The 17618-nt window shown below is 54.3% G+C and overlaps 1 protein-coding gene across 1 annotated transcript; it reads right to left on the bottom strand.

The window, feature by feature from the left end:
- Positions 1–2599: 2599 nt before the first annotated feature.
- On the bottom strand, positions 2600–17472 carry DEXI (Dexi homolog). The gene is made up of 2 exons (XM_086375792.1): positions 16514–17472; positions 2600–3252 (listed from the first exon to the last, which is right to left on the bottom strand). The coding sequence occupies exon 1, from the start codon at positions 16950–16952 to the stop codon at positions 16665–16667; it is 288 nt and encodes a 95-aa protein (XP_086231918.1). The 5' UTR covers positions 16953–17472; the 3' UTR covers positions 2600–3252; positions 16514–16664.
- Positions 17473–17618: the final 146 nt, after the last annotated feature.

Below are 17618 nucleotides of genomic sequence, written 5' to 3'. Positions count from 1 at the left end.
TTGGGGTGCACACTCTTCTGGCTAACTAACGCATCACAAGCCACCCCCAAAACGCAGTGGCTAAAAACAGCACCGATGTTTATTCTGCTCTTAAACATCTGTCTTTTGGGCAGGGCTTGGCGGGGACTGCTCATCTCTCTGCCCTGCTCCGGGTCAGCTGGGGTCGTCTGAAGGCTCTGTCTCTCGTATGCCTGGCACCTGATGCTGACTGCTGACTGGGGGCCTCATTGCCTCTAAGTGGGGCGGGGGCTCTCCATGTGGGGGCTTCCTCACGGCCTGGTGGCTGGGTTGAAGGGTGATCACGCCAACAGGAAGAGAAGTTAGGAGGGGGAAAGCGAGACCACGGGGAGAAATCGTGTCCTTTTTATAAGCCAGCCTTGGCTGTCACACAGCATCACTTCTGCCATATTCTACAGCCAGTTGACCGGGACCCTTGCTCTCCTCCCCTCCCCAGACCCCTCCAGCCTTCCACCCCCACCCACCCACCCAGCCCAACACACACAGCAGAGTCCACTTTGGCTCCAGTCCTGTCTTTGGGGAAAGGATTTTCCCTACGGCTTCCTACCCTTCATTGGAAAATTCACGACTCGGCAGTCAACAAGGGTGAAGCACTGTGAGCTTTACCTTGCATTTTCCTCTGTCTCTGCCCCGCCGCTCTATCCTGGGAGCCGCTGCTTAGTTGAGCTGGCGTCGGGCCCTGGCCGTGGCGAGCCTGGAAGGGACCTGGCAGCTTTGCTGTCTACATAGAGAACTGCCAGGTTGGCTGGTATTGTTCACTGGAGCATGGCTTGCTCGGTCAGAAGCCCTGATTTGGGACAGCTTGGCTATTTCCTGGCGGCTGTGGGAGCTGCCTGTGCCCCAGTCTGGTTGCCTGGCTCCCAGACTCTCCCCCTCTTCCCAGCGAGTAGGGGTTGAGGGTCAAGAGGGTCAGAGGGATTCTGATCCAGCTGTCTAGCTGGATGTCCTCACAGAAAGGTGGTGCCTTCCGCCTTAGGGGAAGCCCTCTAAGGAAGGAAGGCCCCACATGCCCTGGGGGCTAAGGGCATCCAGCCTTGTACCGGGGCATCACCCCTCACGGTGTCCCTGCACATGTGGGATTTGTGGACTCCAGGCAACTCCCACGTGTGCAACCACAGGAAGACAGTCTCCTTCTGGTCCAGGCATCTACAGCACCCTTCAGTCAGGTGAGGTGGGCATGACCATCCCTGCTGCTTTTGATCTGTTCACGGTGACAAAATGAGATCAGAGGCTATAATTATTCACGGTGACGACTTTAAATGAGAGATGTGTGCATGCATGGGTGTTAAGTCGTGTCTGACTCCTTGTGACCCCATGGATTGTAGCCCACCAGGCTCCTCTGTCCATGGGATTTCCCAGGCAAGAGTACTGGAGTGGGTTGCCATTTCCTCCTCCAGGGGATCTTCCCAACTCAGGGATGAAACTCATGTATTGTGCGTCTTCTACGTTGGCAGGCAGATTCTTTACCACTGTGCCACCTGGGAAGTCCTGTTTATTTTTTAAGGCATTTAAATTGTATATATATGTTGTTGTTCAGTCGCTTAGTCATGTCTCTTTTTTCAGTGTCTGACTCTTTGCGATTCCATGGACTGTAGCCTACCAGGCTCTGTTGTCCATGGGATTTCCCAGGCAGGAAAACTGGAGCGGGTTGCCATTTCCTTCTCCAGGGGATCTTCCAAGCCAGAGATCCAACCCACGTCTCCTGCACTGGAAGCAGAGTCTTAACCACTGGGATGCCAGGGAAGTCTTGTCCATGCACTTTTAAACACTTGCTTTTCCCTTTAGGCTTCTCCCCCAAAGAAACATCTCCCTCCTTCCGCTCCTTTTTCTCGAAAGTCTTCCGTTCTCACCTCTCAGCACCCTTTCTTAGAATCCCCCGAAGGCCTTTCCTCTCCCACACCTCAGTCTCCTCACCTGTAGAATGGAGCTGACCAGCCACTCCTTCTTAAACACGGTGTGTACATGAAGGTACTTTGCAAAGCATCAGGTGTTCTGCAAACTGGAGAGAATTGCTGCAAGTGGACCTGACTTCAGTCATCCGTTTGCTCTTTCCCTCACCCTCTCACTCCCCTCATCTCTAGGGGAGGCTTACTGCTCAGGGGTAAGGAATTATGCAGGTTTGATTCCTGGGTTGCAAAGATCCTTCCTTGGAGAAGGAAATGGGATTTCCTGGAGTGTATTCTTGCCTGGGAAATACCATGGATAGAGGAGCCTGGTAGGCTACAGTTCATGGTGGTGCCAAGAGTCGGACACAACTTAACCACTAACCACCACCACCACACGCCCAACACACACAGGAGATCCCCACCTCCAACTTCTCTGGGATTCGGGCCTGATTTTCAGCTTGGCCATCAGGCCTTTCCCACCACACCCGAGATGGGTCCTGGCTTGTCAGAGGCTTGTGGACACCAGGAGGGGGCCCAGGTGGGACTCCCACACCAGCCCAGCTTGGATAGACCCTCCAAGCCCCACTGGATCTCCAACTGTGGAGGTCCTGACTCTTCTGCCCTCTTATCAGAGGTTCTGTGTAAGAACTCCTTTCCAAAATCTCAAAAGACAAAAAAAGAAGGGCCCCCACGGGTTGGAGTTGCATACATTTTTTAATTGAAAGAAGTTAGCCTCCTAAGTATTGCTTTTACAGGTTTATCGAAGTCAAGTATTCATACCACTCACATTTTCCAAAAATATTTCTGGCCGGAGGAGTGGCTGTCCCCACCCCTGGCACAATGTATCAGTTCTGGCAACTTGATGGCGAGCAAACAACTTGAAATGAATGAGTCCAAACCCCACCCGCAGCCCCCCACGTGTTCTTTTCCTTCTGAGTCTCTCCCGGAAGCAGTCGCTGCATCTAAGCCGGGCCTCGGGACAGACCCCATAGGGCTTAGAGCTCCACTGGCATCAAACGGAGCTGGGAGTCGCTTTTGTGTATGACGTGTCCTCTCTCTCCGAAGGTTAAGTGGGGTAAGCAGATGCAGCCGGGGGTGGAAAGCAAGGAGGCTGACTCTGGCTGGGTTCATGTAAACATCCACTGAGATGGCGGAAGGTCGGAAGCCAGGGTGAGGCTGTGTGCACGACGCCGCAGGCAGGCGAGGTCTCCGGGCACCCCTGCCTCACCCTCTGGGCAGGGGCACGTGCCTTCCGGACCTTGGCGTCCATTCTCAATCTCTCTGTCCCACCATCCTGGGCCCGGACAGGAACCTCTCTGTTGGCACGGAGCTTTCGAGGGGAGCAGGCCTGGCAAGAGGGACAAAGGGGCGTTACTAGCACTGAAGCACTGACCTGCCCCCATCCATCAAGAGGTTTGAACTTGGGGAACCACCAGGAACCTTGACCTTAGGCTGGCGCTGCTGTCCTGTAACTTTTTTTTTCCTTTTCTGGGGTGGGCTATTTTTATAGTCCTTATTGAATTTGTTACAATATTGCTTCTGTTTGATGCTTTGGGTTTTTTGGCCAGGAGGTATGTGGAGTCTTAGGACTTCCCTGGTGGCTCAGAGGTAAAGAATACGCCTGTAGTGCAAGAGATGCAGGAGAGGTGGGTTCGACCCCTGGGTCAGGAAGATCCCCTGGAGGAAGAAATGGCAATCCACTCCAGTACTCTTGCCTGGAAACCCCTACGGACAGAGGAGCCTGACAGGCTACAGATCATGGAGTCGCAGAGTTGGACAGGACTTAGCACAAATGTGGGGAATGTGGGATCTTGGCTCCCCGGCCAGGGATCGAGCCCTTACCCCCTACACTGGGAGAGGTCTTAGCCACTGGACTGCTAGGGAAGTCCCCTATGATCTTTTATTAAAAAATCTTAATGTGTCTGGTTTCTAAGGACCAGGCTGGAGAAGCAGTGCAGTTTCACCTGGGAGAGGAAGGGCTGTCTCACTCCTGGCAGAAAATCCCCAGGAGGGGCATCTCAGGAGCTGAGGAAGGAGGGGGTAGCTTGCTCAGGGTCACCTGGGGTCAGCTGGCTGACATGAGCTCCAAGGAGTGGGCAGGGCTTGGCAGCAGCTCCTACCCTACCGGGAAGATGCCTCGTCGCCTACAGGAAGGCTGTGGCCACAGCCAAGCTACTCAGCAGCCCCGCCTGGCCCGTCTTCCCAGGGCACAGCATCCTCCCCACCTGGCTCCCCCCGGGTCCTCATTTCTTGCCCGCCTCTCTCTCTGGGTCCAGCTGTGCCTGCAGCATCTCACATTCCCATGCCCACTCCCTTACAGCCCCCATGAGTCCCGCCCCAATTCTGAGTCTCACCACCTTTGATGCCGGCTCAGACTACTTCCGCAAACGTCATCAAGCATCACATAAAACTCAGACATTAGGAACTTCCCTGGTGGGGTTAATAAGAATTGACCGTCCAACACAGGGGACATGGATTCGATCCCTGGTTGGGGAACTAAGATTCCACATCTGCGGGACAAGTAAACCCACAAAGGCTTTGGGCAATGAAGATCCTATGTGCCCCAAGTAAGATCTGATGCAGCCAAATTAAATAAATATCAGGAAAATAATAATTTAAAAAGCTTATACGTTAAACACAGGTATTACTGTTCATCAGGAGTTGCTGGTATTTGGGGCAGGACAATTCTCTGACGTGGCAGGTGGGTTGTTCTGGGGTGTACGGCAGCATCTTTGGTCCCAGAGGTGACACCAAAAATGCCCGCTCACCCCATTTCCTAGGGCCACCCGAGGGGACAGAACTGCTTCTGCTGAGAACCATGAATGTCCCCACTTTATAGGCTACGAAACAGAGGTGCAGACCTGTTTGAAGTTGGGACCTGCCTGAAGTTGCTTAACTGTGGGAGGCGAGGCTGACACGGGAACAGTGATAAAGATGGAGACAGTTAACCATCAGGGCAGGTACCATCTCCTGAGCTTCTACTCTGCACCATGAGCCCTAGGCAAAGTGTGGGTGCTGCACCCGACTTAGTCCACTCACCCTCCCGAGGCACCCTAACCTGGCAGCTTCCAGCTGCAGGGACCCGCCTCTTTGCCTGAGGCCTCTCTGCCTCCAGAGCCTGCTTGGGCTCCAGGCTGCAAGTGCAGGCAGAGCCAATATTTTTCCACAGCTGCCTTCCAACCAGTAAAGGCCAGAAAGCTGGGAATCAATACCCCATTCCCTGCGGGCTCAGGCAGAAAAGAATCCGCCTTCAATGCAGGAGACTCAGGTTCTATCCCTGGGCTGGGAAGATCTGGAGAATGGAATGACAGCACTCTAGTATTCTTGCCCGGGAAGCCTGGGAAATCCCATGGACAGAGGAGCCTGGTGCGCTTCAGTCCATGGGATGAGAGAGTCAGATGTGACTGAGAGCCTGACACTTTCACCCTTCCAGCTCTCATGTGGTGGCTGGAGTGACTCTGAGCTATATTCTCCATTACACTGCTTCCTACTTCCCAGAGCTCCTGAGCAGGACTGAGCCCAGGGCCGTGGAGGTGACCTGCTAGATGATACATTCCTTCCTGGTCTCACTGCCCCACTCCCCATCAGTTAATTCCTGGGCATAGCCTGCTAAGTTGCTTCAGTTGTGTCCAACTCTTTGCGGCCCTACGGACTGTAGCCCCCCAGGCTCCTCTGGCCATCGGATTCTCCAGGCAAGAATATTAGTGTGGGCTGCCGTGCCCACCTTCAGGGGACTCTTCCTGACCCAGAAGATCTGTCTTCTGCATTGACAGGTGGGTTATTTACCACTAGTGCCACCTGGGAAGACCCTGGATCACTTCCCAAATAAACAATGTGCACTGGAATTGTTTGCTCCTGGGGATTGCACACCTGAGATGGAGCATCACACAGGTCATTTCATTCAACCCTCCTAACACCCCAGGAGTTAGGTACTATTATGATTCCATTTTACAGATGAAGACACTAAGGTTCAGATGGAGTAAGAAACTTGTTTAAGGATGCTCAGCTCTCCAGGACTTTTTCCACTGGAGATTTTAAACACTACATAACCTCATGCGCCATGTATGCCAGGGCCTGACCTGGGCACTGGGGACCGAGATGAGTGTAGTCTCTGCCTTTGAAACACATCTAGGGAGCAATTGCAGCCCAAGGTAACATGCTGACCCAGGAGGAAGCACAGGGAATGGACGGAGCCGAGTCTGGGGAAAGGTGTGTATGAAGGACACGCCAGGTAGTGGGAGGACTGGTGACCAGGTCTCAGAACCTCCTGTAGTTTGGTTTGGGGTGGAAAGGGGTTGAAGGCTGGTCATAAGTGCACGCGTGCTAAGTTAGTCAGTCGTGTCTGACTCTTTGCGACCCCATGGACCATAGCCCACCAGGCTCCTCTGTCCATGGGATTCTCCAGGCAAGAACACTGGACTTGGCTGCCATGCCCTCCCCCAGGGATCAAACCTGCATTTGTTGTGCAATTACAGGTGGGTTCTTTACCACGAGTGCCACCTGGGAAGCCCAGCCCTGGGGGAGACACGGAGAGGTTAGCAGGGGCCACATCAGGTCAGTTTCTTGTGTCCTCGGCAGATTCATCTAGGGCTCAGCTAGGAACACATCCTTTCACTGCTCAAGAGACTGTCTGCAGCTCCCACTGATGACCCAGGACCTGGCAGGCCAGAGGGGAAGCCAGGGCTGCAACCAGCGCAGTGGAGAGCTCCAGCCTCCAGAAAAGTGTTCACGAGTTCCCCTCCCATCCCACCAGGACCCCACCTTCTGCAGACCTCCCTCCTCCATGGGGACTCTGGGGTTCCCTGTGGCGGTCAGCGTGGAGCTCCCCAGACCTCTGGCATCCAGGAAAGCAGAGCAGATTGTTTATTCCAATTCAGCATTACCAGGGCTCACTGCACTCTCTTCAAGGCAGGGGACTGAACTTGAGCCCATTTCAGAATTGGGGGGAAGGGCTGTTAGAGGACATGGAACCCCCATTTGGAACAGGGCCTCACTCCCCTCCCAATGCTCATGACTGCAAACAACCTAAGTCCCAGGCAGGCGTCAGTCTGGCTAGTGCGACTCTGTCACACGTGCTAACTTCCAGAAGGAACAGGCTCAGGTGCCAGCTCCCACTAGGATTCACTAAGGCCCTCTGTTCTCATTGTTCATCTGCAGGGTCACCTTCTATTTATGGAGAATGATGCCAGTCTTCCCTTTCTGATAGTAATACCATAAAGATCCTCTCTTTCCACATTAATTTCACTTTAAAAAGAGAGCCTCCAGTTTGAAGACAGTGACTGCATAACCCCAGTGGCTCAGATGGTAAAGAATCTGCCTGCAGTGCAGATCTGGGTTCCATCCCCGGATCAGGAAGATCCCCTGGAGAAGGGCATGGCTACCCACTCCAGTATTCTTGCCTGAAGAATCCTGTGGACAGAGGAGCCAGCGGGCTACAGTCCATGGGGTCACAAAGAGTCGGACGTGACTAAAAGATTAACACTTGTGTATGTTTAACTTGTGTTAACTGCATAAATAACAGTTCAGGTAACAGCTCAGACAACGAGCAAATATGGCAAAAATTGCTGATGGTATCATATGAGGTTTGGGAGACCCTAATCTGAGTTGGTCACTCCAGAGAAAGAAGGGACCCACAGAGGGCAGTGACCTGTCCTAAGTCACACAGCACACTGAGGACAGAGGTGTGGCTCCAGGCCTCTATTGGTGGGAGGATGTCCTGGCTCCTCTCATCTGTGCCACACATTGCTGCTGTTAGAGACCAACCTCCTCGTTTCTTTGACTTGCAAATCTGGTCTCACAGCAAACCAGCTGACAAATTATCAAGCACTTGTGTTCACGTTGTACTATCTGCTGCAACTCATGGCTTAGCTCATTTCTTCCTCAAAACCACCCCAGGAGGTACAGCCAAGGAGGACCATCATCCCTGAATTTCAGATGGGGCTCAGAGAGGCTAAGTTAACCAAGCAAGGTCACACAGCTCATAAGTGGCAGAGCCAGGATTTGAACCTCTGTGGTCTGACCCCATCGTCTTTCTCAGTTCCTCTTGGCACCTAGTTCATTTTTTTCCTCTGGCATCAGAAGCCCCGGGCTGAGAACATTCCGAGGCTGCAGCTTAGAGAGTCTAGGCAGTGGGTTCTCCCACCTCCTGACATCCTTAGAGCATAACCAACAATTCATCAGCTATTAGCTTTGGGTGTTTTCTCTTTCTGAAACTGTAACCTTTCCTTCCAGGCCACTCCCCAGACCTGGACAGAAGGAATGGCTGGCTGGTTTGTCATTGGAATGATAGTTGGGCACTTAATTCATCTTAAGAAGCAATGTCTCAGTCTGCTTATCTGTGGGGAGACGCTTTGAGATCTGTCTTAAAGGTGATGGTGGGGTGATGCTCTGGACGTGTTGGAAGAGGATTATTTGTGCAGTTGGGCTGTTCCACTCTCCTGCTCCTCTGGGATAGCCTGGGTGAGGTCTGGAATTGGCCAGTCTCGAGTCCTTCAGGCTCTGCCCCTTCCTAGCTGTGTGACCTCAGGCAAGTCACCTAACCTCTCTGGGCTTGTGTCCCCATCTGAAACAAACTGCTGGCTGTTTGTTACAAGGATTACATGAAATTATGTTGGTGGAATGCCTGCAATACCCAGCACACACGGCCCCTCCCCTCCATGTCCCCACCTGTTCTCAGCTAGGAAACACACAGGGTGGGAATGGGGGTCTCCTCAGTCCAGGGGGTCTTCTAAAGGGGTAACCCTTCTGTCCTTCAAAAGACCCTGCCTGCTGGGCACCCACTACCCATTCCTCCTCCACGTACCCACCAGCCAATTAAAGCCATAAAGACAGACGCCAGCGGATATGACTTGCCCAGGGTCTCCGCTGCCATCTCAGCACCAGGCCATGCACAGGAAGGCCTCTGCCGTGTCTGGTGGATGAGTGCGTGGCTGGAAGCGGGAGGGCAAAGGAGACCTCGCCTGTCTGCCTGGGTCCAGGCTCCTGGGGGAAGCCAGGGTCCTGGCTGCTTTCTCCAGAGGGTCTGGATGCTGGTTTCTGAGTTGGCGGTTGACGCCCCTCAAGCACAGGTTCTGTGGTGACTCCTCATCAGGAGCACCTCCAGCTGGCCTGCACCCCAGGCTCCATGAGGCCTTCTGAGTTCTTCCACAGTCAAGAACCACCTGAACTACTGGCCTGTTTCTCCCCGGCAAATTCCACAATTTTAAAAGCAATCTTTATGTCACCATCGTGAATGAAAAAAAACAAGACCATCTGTCATAAACAGAAAGCAACAGATACATGCTGAAAGTGAAACCATTAACTCTAGCCAGATACTCCTGGCCTGCAAAAAGGGAGCCAGGGCCGGGTTCCTCTGCCCCAAATGCAAAGCAGCAGGTGCCCAAGATGGGGCAGGACATCCACAGCCAGCCCGCACTAGGCTTCAGCGTGCTCACTGCCTCCCAGGGACGCCTGCTGACGAGGCCTCACTGGGAGCACTGGGAGTGTGGCCAGGAGGCGCCATGCGGCCCCCTCACGGCGGGGTGTCTGGGCCGAGTCCCTGAACCTCCCCAAGCCTCAGTTTTCCGCCCTGTCTAATGGAGCGAATAATGAGCCCTGCCCTACCTGTTTCATGGGGTGACGCTCAGGGGAAACTGGAAATGCAGTTATTTACAACCACGGAGCCAAGGCCCCCGACAGGAAGGACTCCCAGGAATGGAGCTTGCCCCTCAGGGGGTGACTGACACTGGAACCAGGTCCCAGCCACCCCCAGGCTTGGGGCAGGGGCTGCCAGCTACGAGGATACCGGCATCACCTGGCTCCCTGGGCACCAGTTACCACCACCCTCGGACTGCTTCAGAGGCTGCCCAACAGACATGCCCTCCTCGGCAACTGGCCCCCACACAGAGGAAGCGGGCCCGAGAAAGGGGCAGGCTTCTTGGGCCAACCTGCTCTGGGTCTGACACACCACCACCACTGATGGCATCACTGGCAAGAATCAACTACGGGGCCATCACCATCTTACCTAATGTGCAAGAGCCTTTCAACTGCTTTCACAGCTCAGTCACGTCTGACTCTCTGATACCCATTGGACTGTAGCCTGCCAGGCTCCTCTGTCCAGGGGATTTTCCAGGCCAGGATACTGGAGTGGGTTGCCATCTCCTCCTCCAGGGGATCTTCCCAACCCAGGGATTGAACCCTCGTCTCTTGCATCTCCTGCACTGGCAGGCAGGAGATTTGAGCCCTTCAACAGGGGCCACTATCTTCCTCATTTTACAGAGAAGGAAACTGAGGCTTGGGGAGGTGAAGGCCCTAGTCCAGCTGGGACTTAAAAATCTGACTGAAAAGCCTCTGAGCACCAGTCTTAGGGGGTCCATGGAGATGGCCTGGGATAAACCTGAGAGACACCCAGTTAGACTGTGACTGGTTTTTGGTTCTTGGCCAATCCTTATGGTTACCTGGAGAAGAAAGTTCCACTTTGATGCTAGAGTTTATCACGTGACAGTTGCTAACTTGACTTTTTGACAAAGAGCTGGGGGCCCTGTGCCTTTAGCTGGCTTTAGTATTTGTCCAGAAGTTAATGACTTTGGCACTTAGTATTTTTATCCATGCCAAGTGATGCTGGTTTTCTCTTTTCAGTGACATAAACAGTCTTTCAAAAGTAAATTCACATGAAAAAGACACATTTTTAAGAAATTAAGCACTAGAACAAACATACTTCATCATAAACTGTAAAGGGAGGAACAGGAACTCTGCAGCAGAGAGAGACGGCAGGCAAGACCGTAACCAAGTGGTCAGAGCTAACATCTCCAGGAATGAGGCTGACAGACACGTGTTTCCTGATAGTGTACTCAGAAGGACACATGCTCACTTCCCTGTGGTATTCCTGCCAAAAAGTACACCATCTGAAGCTAAACTCAGGAGTAAACATCAGACAATCCCAACCGAGAGACAGTCTACAAAATACCAGACTCGCATGCTTCATAAATGTCAGTGTCATGAAACACACAGACCGAGGGACTGTTCAGACTAAAGACGACATCAGAGACATGACGGGGGATGACAAGGGCGACCTGGGATTGGCTCCTGGGCCTCAACTCCCTTCCCACCCTCCCTGTTTTTACTGTGAAAGGACACTACTGGCACAATTGATGACATCTGAATAGTCACAGCTCAGACTGGTCCTAAGAGTGTTATCAACATTCAATCTGTTGGTTTTGACAGTGGTACTGAGATGATTTAAGTAAATGCCCTCATTCTAAGGAAATACACACTGAAATATTTAGGAGTAAATGAACATATTATCTGCAATCCGGTTCAGAAAAATATTCATACATGTACACCTGTATATACACATACATGGAAGCATGTATATATATATATATATATATATATATACATGCATGTGCACAGAGTAAGCATGTTGTACACACAAACAAGCGTGGCAAATATGAATGCATGCACTTGGTGAATTTGGGTGAAGTGTATATGGGAATTCTTTGCAACTTGTGTAATTGTGAAATTATTTCAAAATAAAGTTTAAAAAAAGTAACTCAGACCAAGGACCAAGAGAATATCTGAGGCAGGCCTGGCAGAGCCATGGAGGGGAGCTGGGAGCCCCTCTGCACCCTCCCTCAGCGCTGGGTCGGGGGCTTGGCTGTCCTGCTGGCTTTGTACCCCTGGTGCCTCACGCCCCACTTTCCAGGCCTCAGTTTCTTTCTCTGAGACATGGGGGATGCGGCTGACTGTCCTTTTTATTGTGGCCCTGGTTTCCCAAAAGCAAACTATTCTTTCAGAAGTCCCAGGAAGGGAGGATGGCACATAAACCAGGGATACCAATGCTCAAGTTGACAGGAGCCCTCAATTCTGAGTTCAGGAAACAGAGGCAAGGGGCTGTGAGGGTTTCCCTCGGATGAAATCTCCAGTTTGCACAACTCAGGCATGAGGGAATGGGGCCCCCTCGGCATCTCAGCTGTCTTGAGACACATATGGGGGTCTTCGCCTGTCCAGTGGGGCAGCAGGCACACTTCCCAGGGGGCCTCAGGGCAGCACAGAGCTGGAGGCAGCAGGGCCTGGGGGCGCACCCATCTTCCCACGTCACCACTTGTCTCCCTCCCACCTGGCTCCCCCGTCTGCCCTGACCCCTCCCCAGAGCTCCACCGCAGCTTCTCCCATCTGAACCTATCGTGTGCATCCCCAAGGGAGGTTTGGGTTTCCAAGCAGGGAAGCCAGATGCCCAGCCTGAGTGTTCTGCTGATGGCACAGGCCACAGACTGCCACCAAGAGACCAGGACAGGTGGGTCAGGAAGGAGCTGTGGCACCAGTCAGAACACTGATATCTGGGAAACCCTGTGATAAGCAGACCTAGTCCGCCTACCCTTAGCTCCCAACCTGGCCTCCCCCAGCTATGCTGACTCGGGCAGCAACGCTCTCCGGTCCCTCCATTTCCAGTGCAGAGAGCCTCTTCTCCCTCTGCGCCAAGAGAGCGCTGGCAGGCAGAGGCTGCTTTCATCAGGAACCAGGACAAATCAATCCAGCTAAGCTGCCTCCGCAGAGGAACTGCTGGGACGTGAGGACTCTCCCCAGTGCCTGGGCCAGCTGCAGCGGCCCTCTCTCCCAGGAAGGAGCGCCTGGTCCCCAGTCCCCGCTCCTGGGCAACGAAGAATACTCGAGGAAAATCACAGCCATGGCTCTCCAGATCGGGTGGCCTTAGAGACCACGGGGCGATGGAAAAGGTCTCTTGAGGGTCCCAGGCCAGCCAGGCAGAGTGGGAAGTCTGTCTTGGTGGTCCAGACCTGGACCCGCCCAGCACTCAGGCAGCCAGACCCTTCTTGCTCATGAAAGAAGAGAAAGTGAAAGTTGCTCAGCCGTGTCCAACTCTTGGCTACCCCATGGACTACACAGTCCATGAAATTCTCTAGGCCAGAATACTGGAGTGGGTTGCCGTTCCCTTCTCCAGGGGATCTTCCCGATCCAGGGATGGAATCCAGGTCTCCGGCATTGCAGGTGGATTCTTTACCAGCTGAGTCACAAGAGAAGACTGTCCTGCTCATCGTGGGATATAAATATGCATACTTGAGGGTACGTGCAGGTTTTTACATTCACAAGGGCCTGAGTGTACAATAACAGTCGTTAATTTTCATGTGTCACACACATAGGGAAAGGTCTAAGAGCTTTACATCTATCTCATTCAATCCTCGGAATGAAGTAGATTATGATCCTTGCTTTACAGAAGAGGAATCTGACACCTGGGGAGGTACTGTAGCATGCCCAAGGTCACAACTAGGATTGGTATTTGAACCTAGGTCAACTTGAGTCTAGGCACTTTGCGACCCCATGGACTGTAGCCTGCCAGGCTCCTCTGTCCATGGGATTTCCCAGACAAGAATACTGGAGTGAGTTGCCACTTCTTCCTCCAGGGGATCTTCCCAAACCAGGGATCAAACCTGAGTATCCTGCACTGGCAGGTGGATTCTTTACCACTGAGCCACCTGGGGAAGCCTAATACCGCCTCCTTAAATAGGTGCTCAACAAGCATTTGAGAAACTGAGTAATGTGGAAAAAAAGAGAGGGAGCAAAAATGAGTGCACCCAGTGATTTCATGCTGAGATCACCCTAGTCCCCCATGCCTGGCAAGCCCACATCCTTGGTCAGTGTTTCCTGGATCGGCCTGTGTGTAACAGGAGACTGTGTCTACATGAGAATGAGCGAGAAGGAGCAAGATTTGACTACCGGTATTCTTCTGCTTACGAAAGGGGCCAGGAGAAGAGGTGCAGTCAGATCATCTTTCATCTTTCCCACAGGCTTTTCTTGCTACTAGCCACCCCTCCCCAGCTGGAGTCTGGGCTTCTTGTCTTTGGGACCTAGGCCACCGTGGCTTGGATCTGGGACTGAGCAAGAAGGCACGCTGTGCCTGGTTCCCACCACTTCTCCAGGCACCAGTATTTCCCACAGGCCCGGGCGTCCCCACCTGCTGGAGTCAGGCCCTGTCACTTGGAAAGCTTTGCAAAGGTGTCCTTGAGATACACTTCCTGGTGTTTCTGCTCAAACAGTGTTGGCTGCAAAGTATGCCGAAGCATTTGGGCTTTGCTTTTTGGTCCAGAGAGTGCCAATGTTTTCATTTGGAATGGGAAGTGCTGCAGTTGATGTGGTGAAGAGATAAAATAAGACATTCATCACCAAGTTGCACTAACTGTAAGTCAAAGGCTTGGTTGGGGGCGGGGATTCATCTTGGGATCTCTAGGGCTTGGCAGCAGAGTGTGTGCGCATGCGTGCTCAGCGCTTCAGTCGCATCCGACTCTTTGCGATCCCATGGTCTGTAGTCCACTAGGCTCCTCTACCCATGGGATTTTCCAGGCAAAGATACTGGAGTGGGGTGCCATTTCCTCCTCCAGGGCATCTTAGCCACCCAGAGATTGAACGTGTGACAGCAGGCAGGGCTAACATTTGTTGAATGACCCAATGAGTGAATATGCAAAGGGCCTAGAACCACGCATGGTAATATCACTGACACTCAGTACAGGTTCTGAGTGGATCCCATAGGTTCTACTCCAAAAGGCATTCTTGCTCTGTTTATGTTTCTCCATCTTCACCAACTTTGCCTCATCCAAGCCTAGATCACCTCTGGCCTGAGCAACTAACCAGTTCCTAACTGGCTTCCCAATTTCCACACTTGCCCTTATGGCTCATCCTGCCCACAATCACCAGTTATCCTTGCAAAATGTGGACCAGAATTGTGTCCTTCCCTGACTAAAACCTGATGACTTCCCATTGCTTGTGGCCGTGGCCTCAATGACTGAGGCCCCATCCACCCCACCAACCTCTCCTGGGGCTGTTCTGTCGCACTGGCCTCCTTGCAGTTGTTGGAAGAACCAGCTTTCTCCCCCTTCACGACCTTGGCACTAGTGGGTCCCTAGGCCTGGATTGCTTTTCTCCAGATCACATGTGGCTCCTTCCGTCAATTTAGGGCTCAGCTCAAAGGTGTCACCTCTTCGGAGAGGCCTTCTTTGAACCCCCTGTCTGAAGCAGCCCATCTCCCAGTCTTATTTCACTTCTCCAGGCATTTACTGAGCAATTACTAGATGCCACGAGCTGTTCTAAGCAAGGAAATAGTAGTGAACGCAATAGGGGATGTCGCGCCTTTCTACTGTAACTCTCAAAAATCTCACTGTCTTGTTGGGAACCTGCTTGTGTTTCTCACCAAGTGCCAAGAGGCCTGGGTCTGAGTCTGTCTTGTTCACTGTGTTCACCCAAGCACACTAGGTACTGGGGAAACATCTGTTCAAGAAAAGAACAAATCGATGGATGGATGGCAGGCAGGCCGCCCAAATGGATAGGTATGCAGAGCAGCTGACACACGCTCCACCGGGCACTTGGCTCTTGCTAAGGTCTCCCTGAGCTCAAATAAAGCTTTCTTCGAAGAAATCTCACTGTCAGCCCCCCAGGTTGACACTGCTAGTATGTTCTGCCCACTGCTAGTGTGTCCTGCATCACCCTCTGACTATGGTCATCTAGGCTAAGACAGGCAAGAGGAAGGGGTAAACGCAGCATGCTTAGGGTGAGTGGCATTAATACCCGTTTTCCAAAAGGAGCCCCTGCCCACCACCTCAGTGTCCCCTGCCACTGCCACTCAGGACAGTGCCTAGCACACCCAGCTGAAGGGCTCAGCTGAGAAATTTCTGCACGTCCCCTGAACCCTCACCAGAGCCTCTCTCATCTAGGCCTGCTGCCTCTCTTCCCGGCCGTGACTTTGGCCACGTCTTCCTCCTTGCTGGATCTTCATTTCCCTCCCACCAACACACAAGGTGGGGCCGGACACAGCTTTCTGGTGGCAGCCCAGAGGCAGGGCTTTAACACCTCAGTGCAAGGATCCTGTAGTTCCTTCTCCTGCTGGTCCCCAAGCCCCTTGAGTTTGCCTTGCAAACACAGCAGGCAAAGCCACCGCAGCACCAAGCCCCAGCTGGCCTCCTCTGTGAAAGCAGCCTGCGAAACTGGCAGCCCCTGCAGATTCAAGCTGCAGAACTGATGAGCTGGGGCGCCCTGAAACCTGACTCCAAAACGGGAGCCTAGCCAACGCCAAAGGAAGTACAGGGTTCTTTGCTGAAGGAGGTTTCTCCTCTCACAGCATCAGCCGGGAACCCTTGCTCTAAGTCCCCACCCAGTCCTCCAAGGGGCCATAGGACAAAGGTGATCAGTGTCTGGCTTCCTCCCTCTTTTAACACTGCAAGTCTTCATCTTTCCAGGACTAGTGGAAATCCCCCAAAAGGCAAGGTCACCATCGATGCAGGCTAAGGATTGGCGGGGTGGGGGTGGGTAGGAGTTGACGGACCTGCCTCAAATGGACTTGGGTGCAAAAGCTTTCTCCCTAAGCTGTGAAGTTGCTACTATGGCTAACCAGGAAGCCACTTGCGTCCTGCGTCCCTTCCCTTCTTCAACAGCTGTCACCTTCGCTAGGGGAAGCCTTCCAGCCCTGACTAAGGGCCTAAGAAAAATCCAGCCGTTCCCGTCATCCAAACAGACCAGGACTGAGAAATCAGAGGCCTGGGGGAGGGGTGTGTGTCCGGCTTGGGCTGCCTCCCTCTTCCTCGCCAGCGCCCCAGCCCGCCCTCATCCTGCGCAGAGAGGGCACTTACAGGCCTCGGAGGCCGGAGTGGGCCTCGTCCCGGGGGTCCCATCCCTGGCCAGGTGGTGCCCTCAATCAACAGCAGCTGCATGACCTGGGCCCCGGTCCGGGCCGACGGTTGCGGGTCGTGGGGAGAGCGGCGTGGGGGAAGGCAGCCGAGCCTACTCCAAGTAACCATCGAAGACGTCGAGCTCCGAGTCGGCGTCGTAGAGGCCCGAGCCGGGGTCGGAGAGCACGCCGAGGTCCACGAGCGCCTGGTCCATGTCCTCGGGCAGGAAGACGAGGCCCACGTTGAGGACGATGTACTCCATGAGGAAGGCGTAGTACAGGATCAGCACGTTGACGAAGAACAGGCCCACGTAGAACATAGAGGGCAGAAGCGGCGGCGGCACGGAGGGGACCAGGGGGCCCAGAGCGTCCAGGTGGGCCGCGACCCGGGCGCCGGGCATGCAGCGGGCGGCGAGGGCGGCGGGCGGCGGCGGCGGCCCGGCGATCCCGGCGAGCTCAGCCGCTGCGGCGCCCGGGCGGCCGGCGCGGGGGCAGCTCAGCCATCCAGGGGCTCCCCGGGGCTGGCCCAGGCGGCCCTGAGCCCCGGCGGCGTGCCCTCAAGAGATGTGCGTCGGTCCCTGCGGACGCGCCCCGGCCCCTGAGAGGTGCCAGGCAGGTCACCCCACCCGCAGAGGAGGCCACACCGCACTGTCGACCCTTCCAGCGGTCAGGCTGGGCCCCCCACCCCCTCCCCGAAGTGGCCAGCGGCTGCCCGGGGCTCCTCTGATACTCCCGGCTCCCGCTCGCTGGCCCTCGAGGCGCCTGCGGGGACCCTCCCCACCGCGACTCAGCGTCAAGGGCCAGTCCCGGCGACGGTCTCCTCAGCCGCTCCCGGCCGTTCCTTGATCCAGCCCGGCGACCGCGAAGGCGATGCGCCCATGGCTGCGGCCGCCGCGTAGCTCTCCAGGTCGCATTCCGAGCACCGCCTCCGGAGCAGGCCCGCGCTCATTGGCTCGCCGCCCCCGTCCCCGCGCTCATTGGCTCGTCACCCCCTCCCCCGGGCTCACTGGCTCGTCGCCTCCCCATCCCCTGCGCTCATTGGCTCGCTCGACGCCTGTGCTCATTGG

Source organism: Bos grunniens, chromosome 25, assembly GCF_055505025.1.
Source record: "Bos grunniens cultivar Pamir isolate PY7600 chromosome 25, Bosgru_T2T1.0, whole genome shotgun sequence".
NCBI classification, from domain to species: domain Eukaryota; kingdom Metazoa; phylum Chordata; class Mammalia; order Artiodactyla; family Bovidae; genus Bos; species Bos grunniens.
Note: the sequence above shows the minus strand (reverse complement) of the source record. Positions and strands in the feature narration are given on the sequence as shown.

Coding starts and splice junctions, on each gene's coding strand:
- DEXI (XM_086375792.1), bottom strand. CDS start 16,952: ATGCCCGGCGCCCGGGTCGCGGCCCACCTGGACGCTCTGGGCCCCCTG.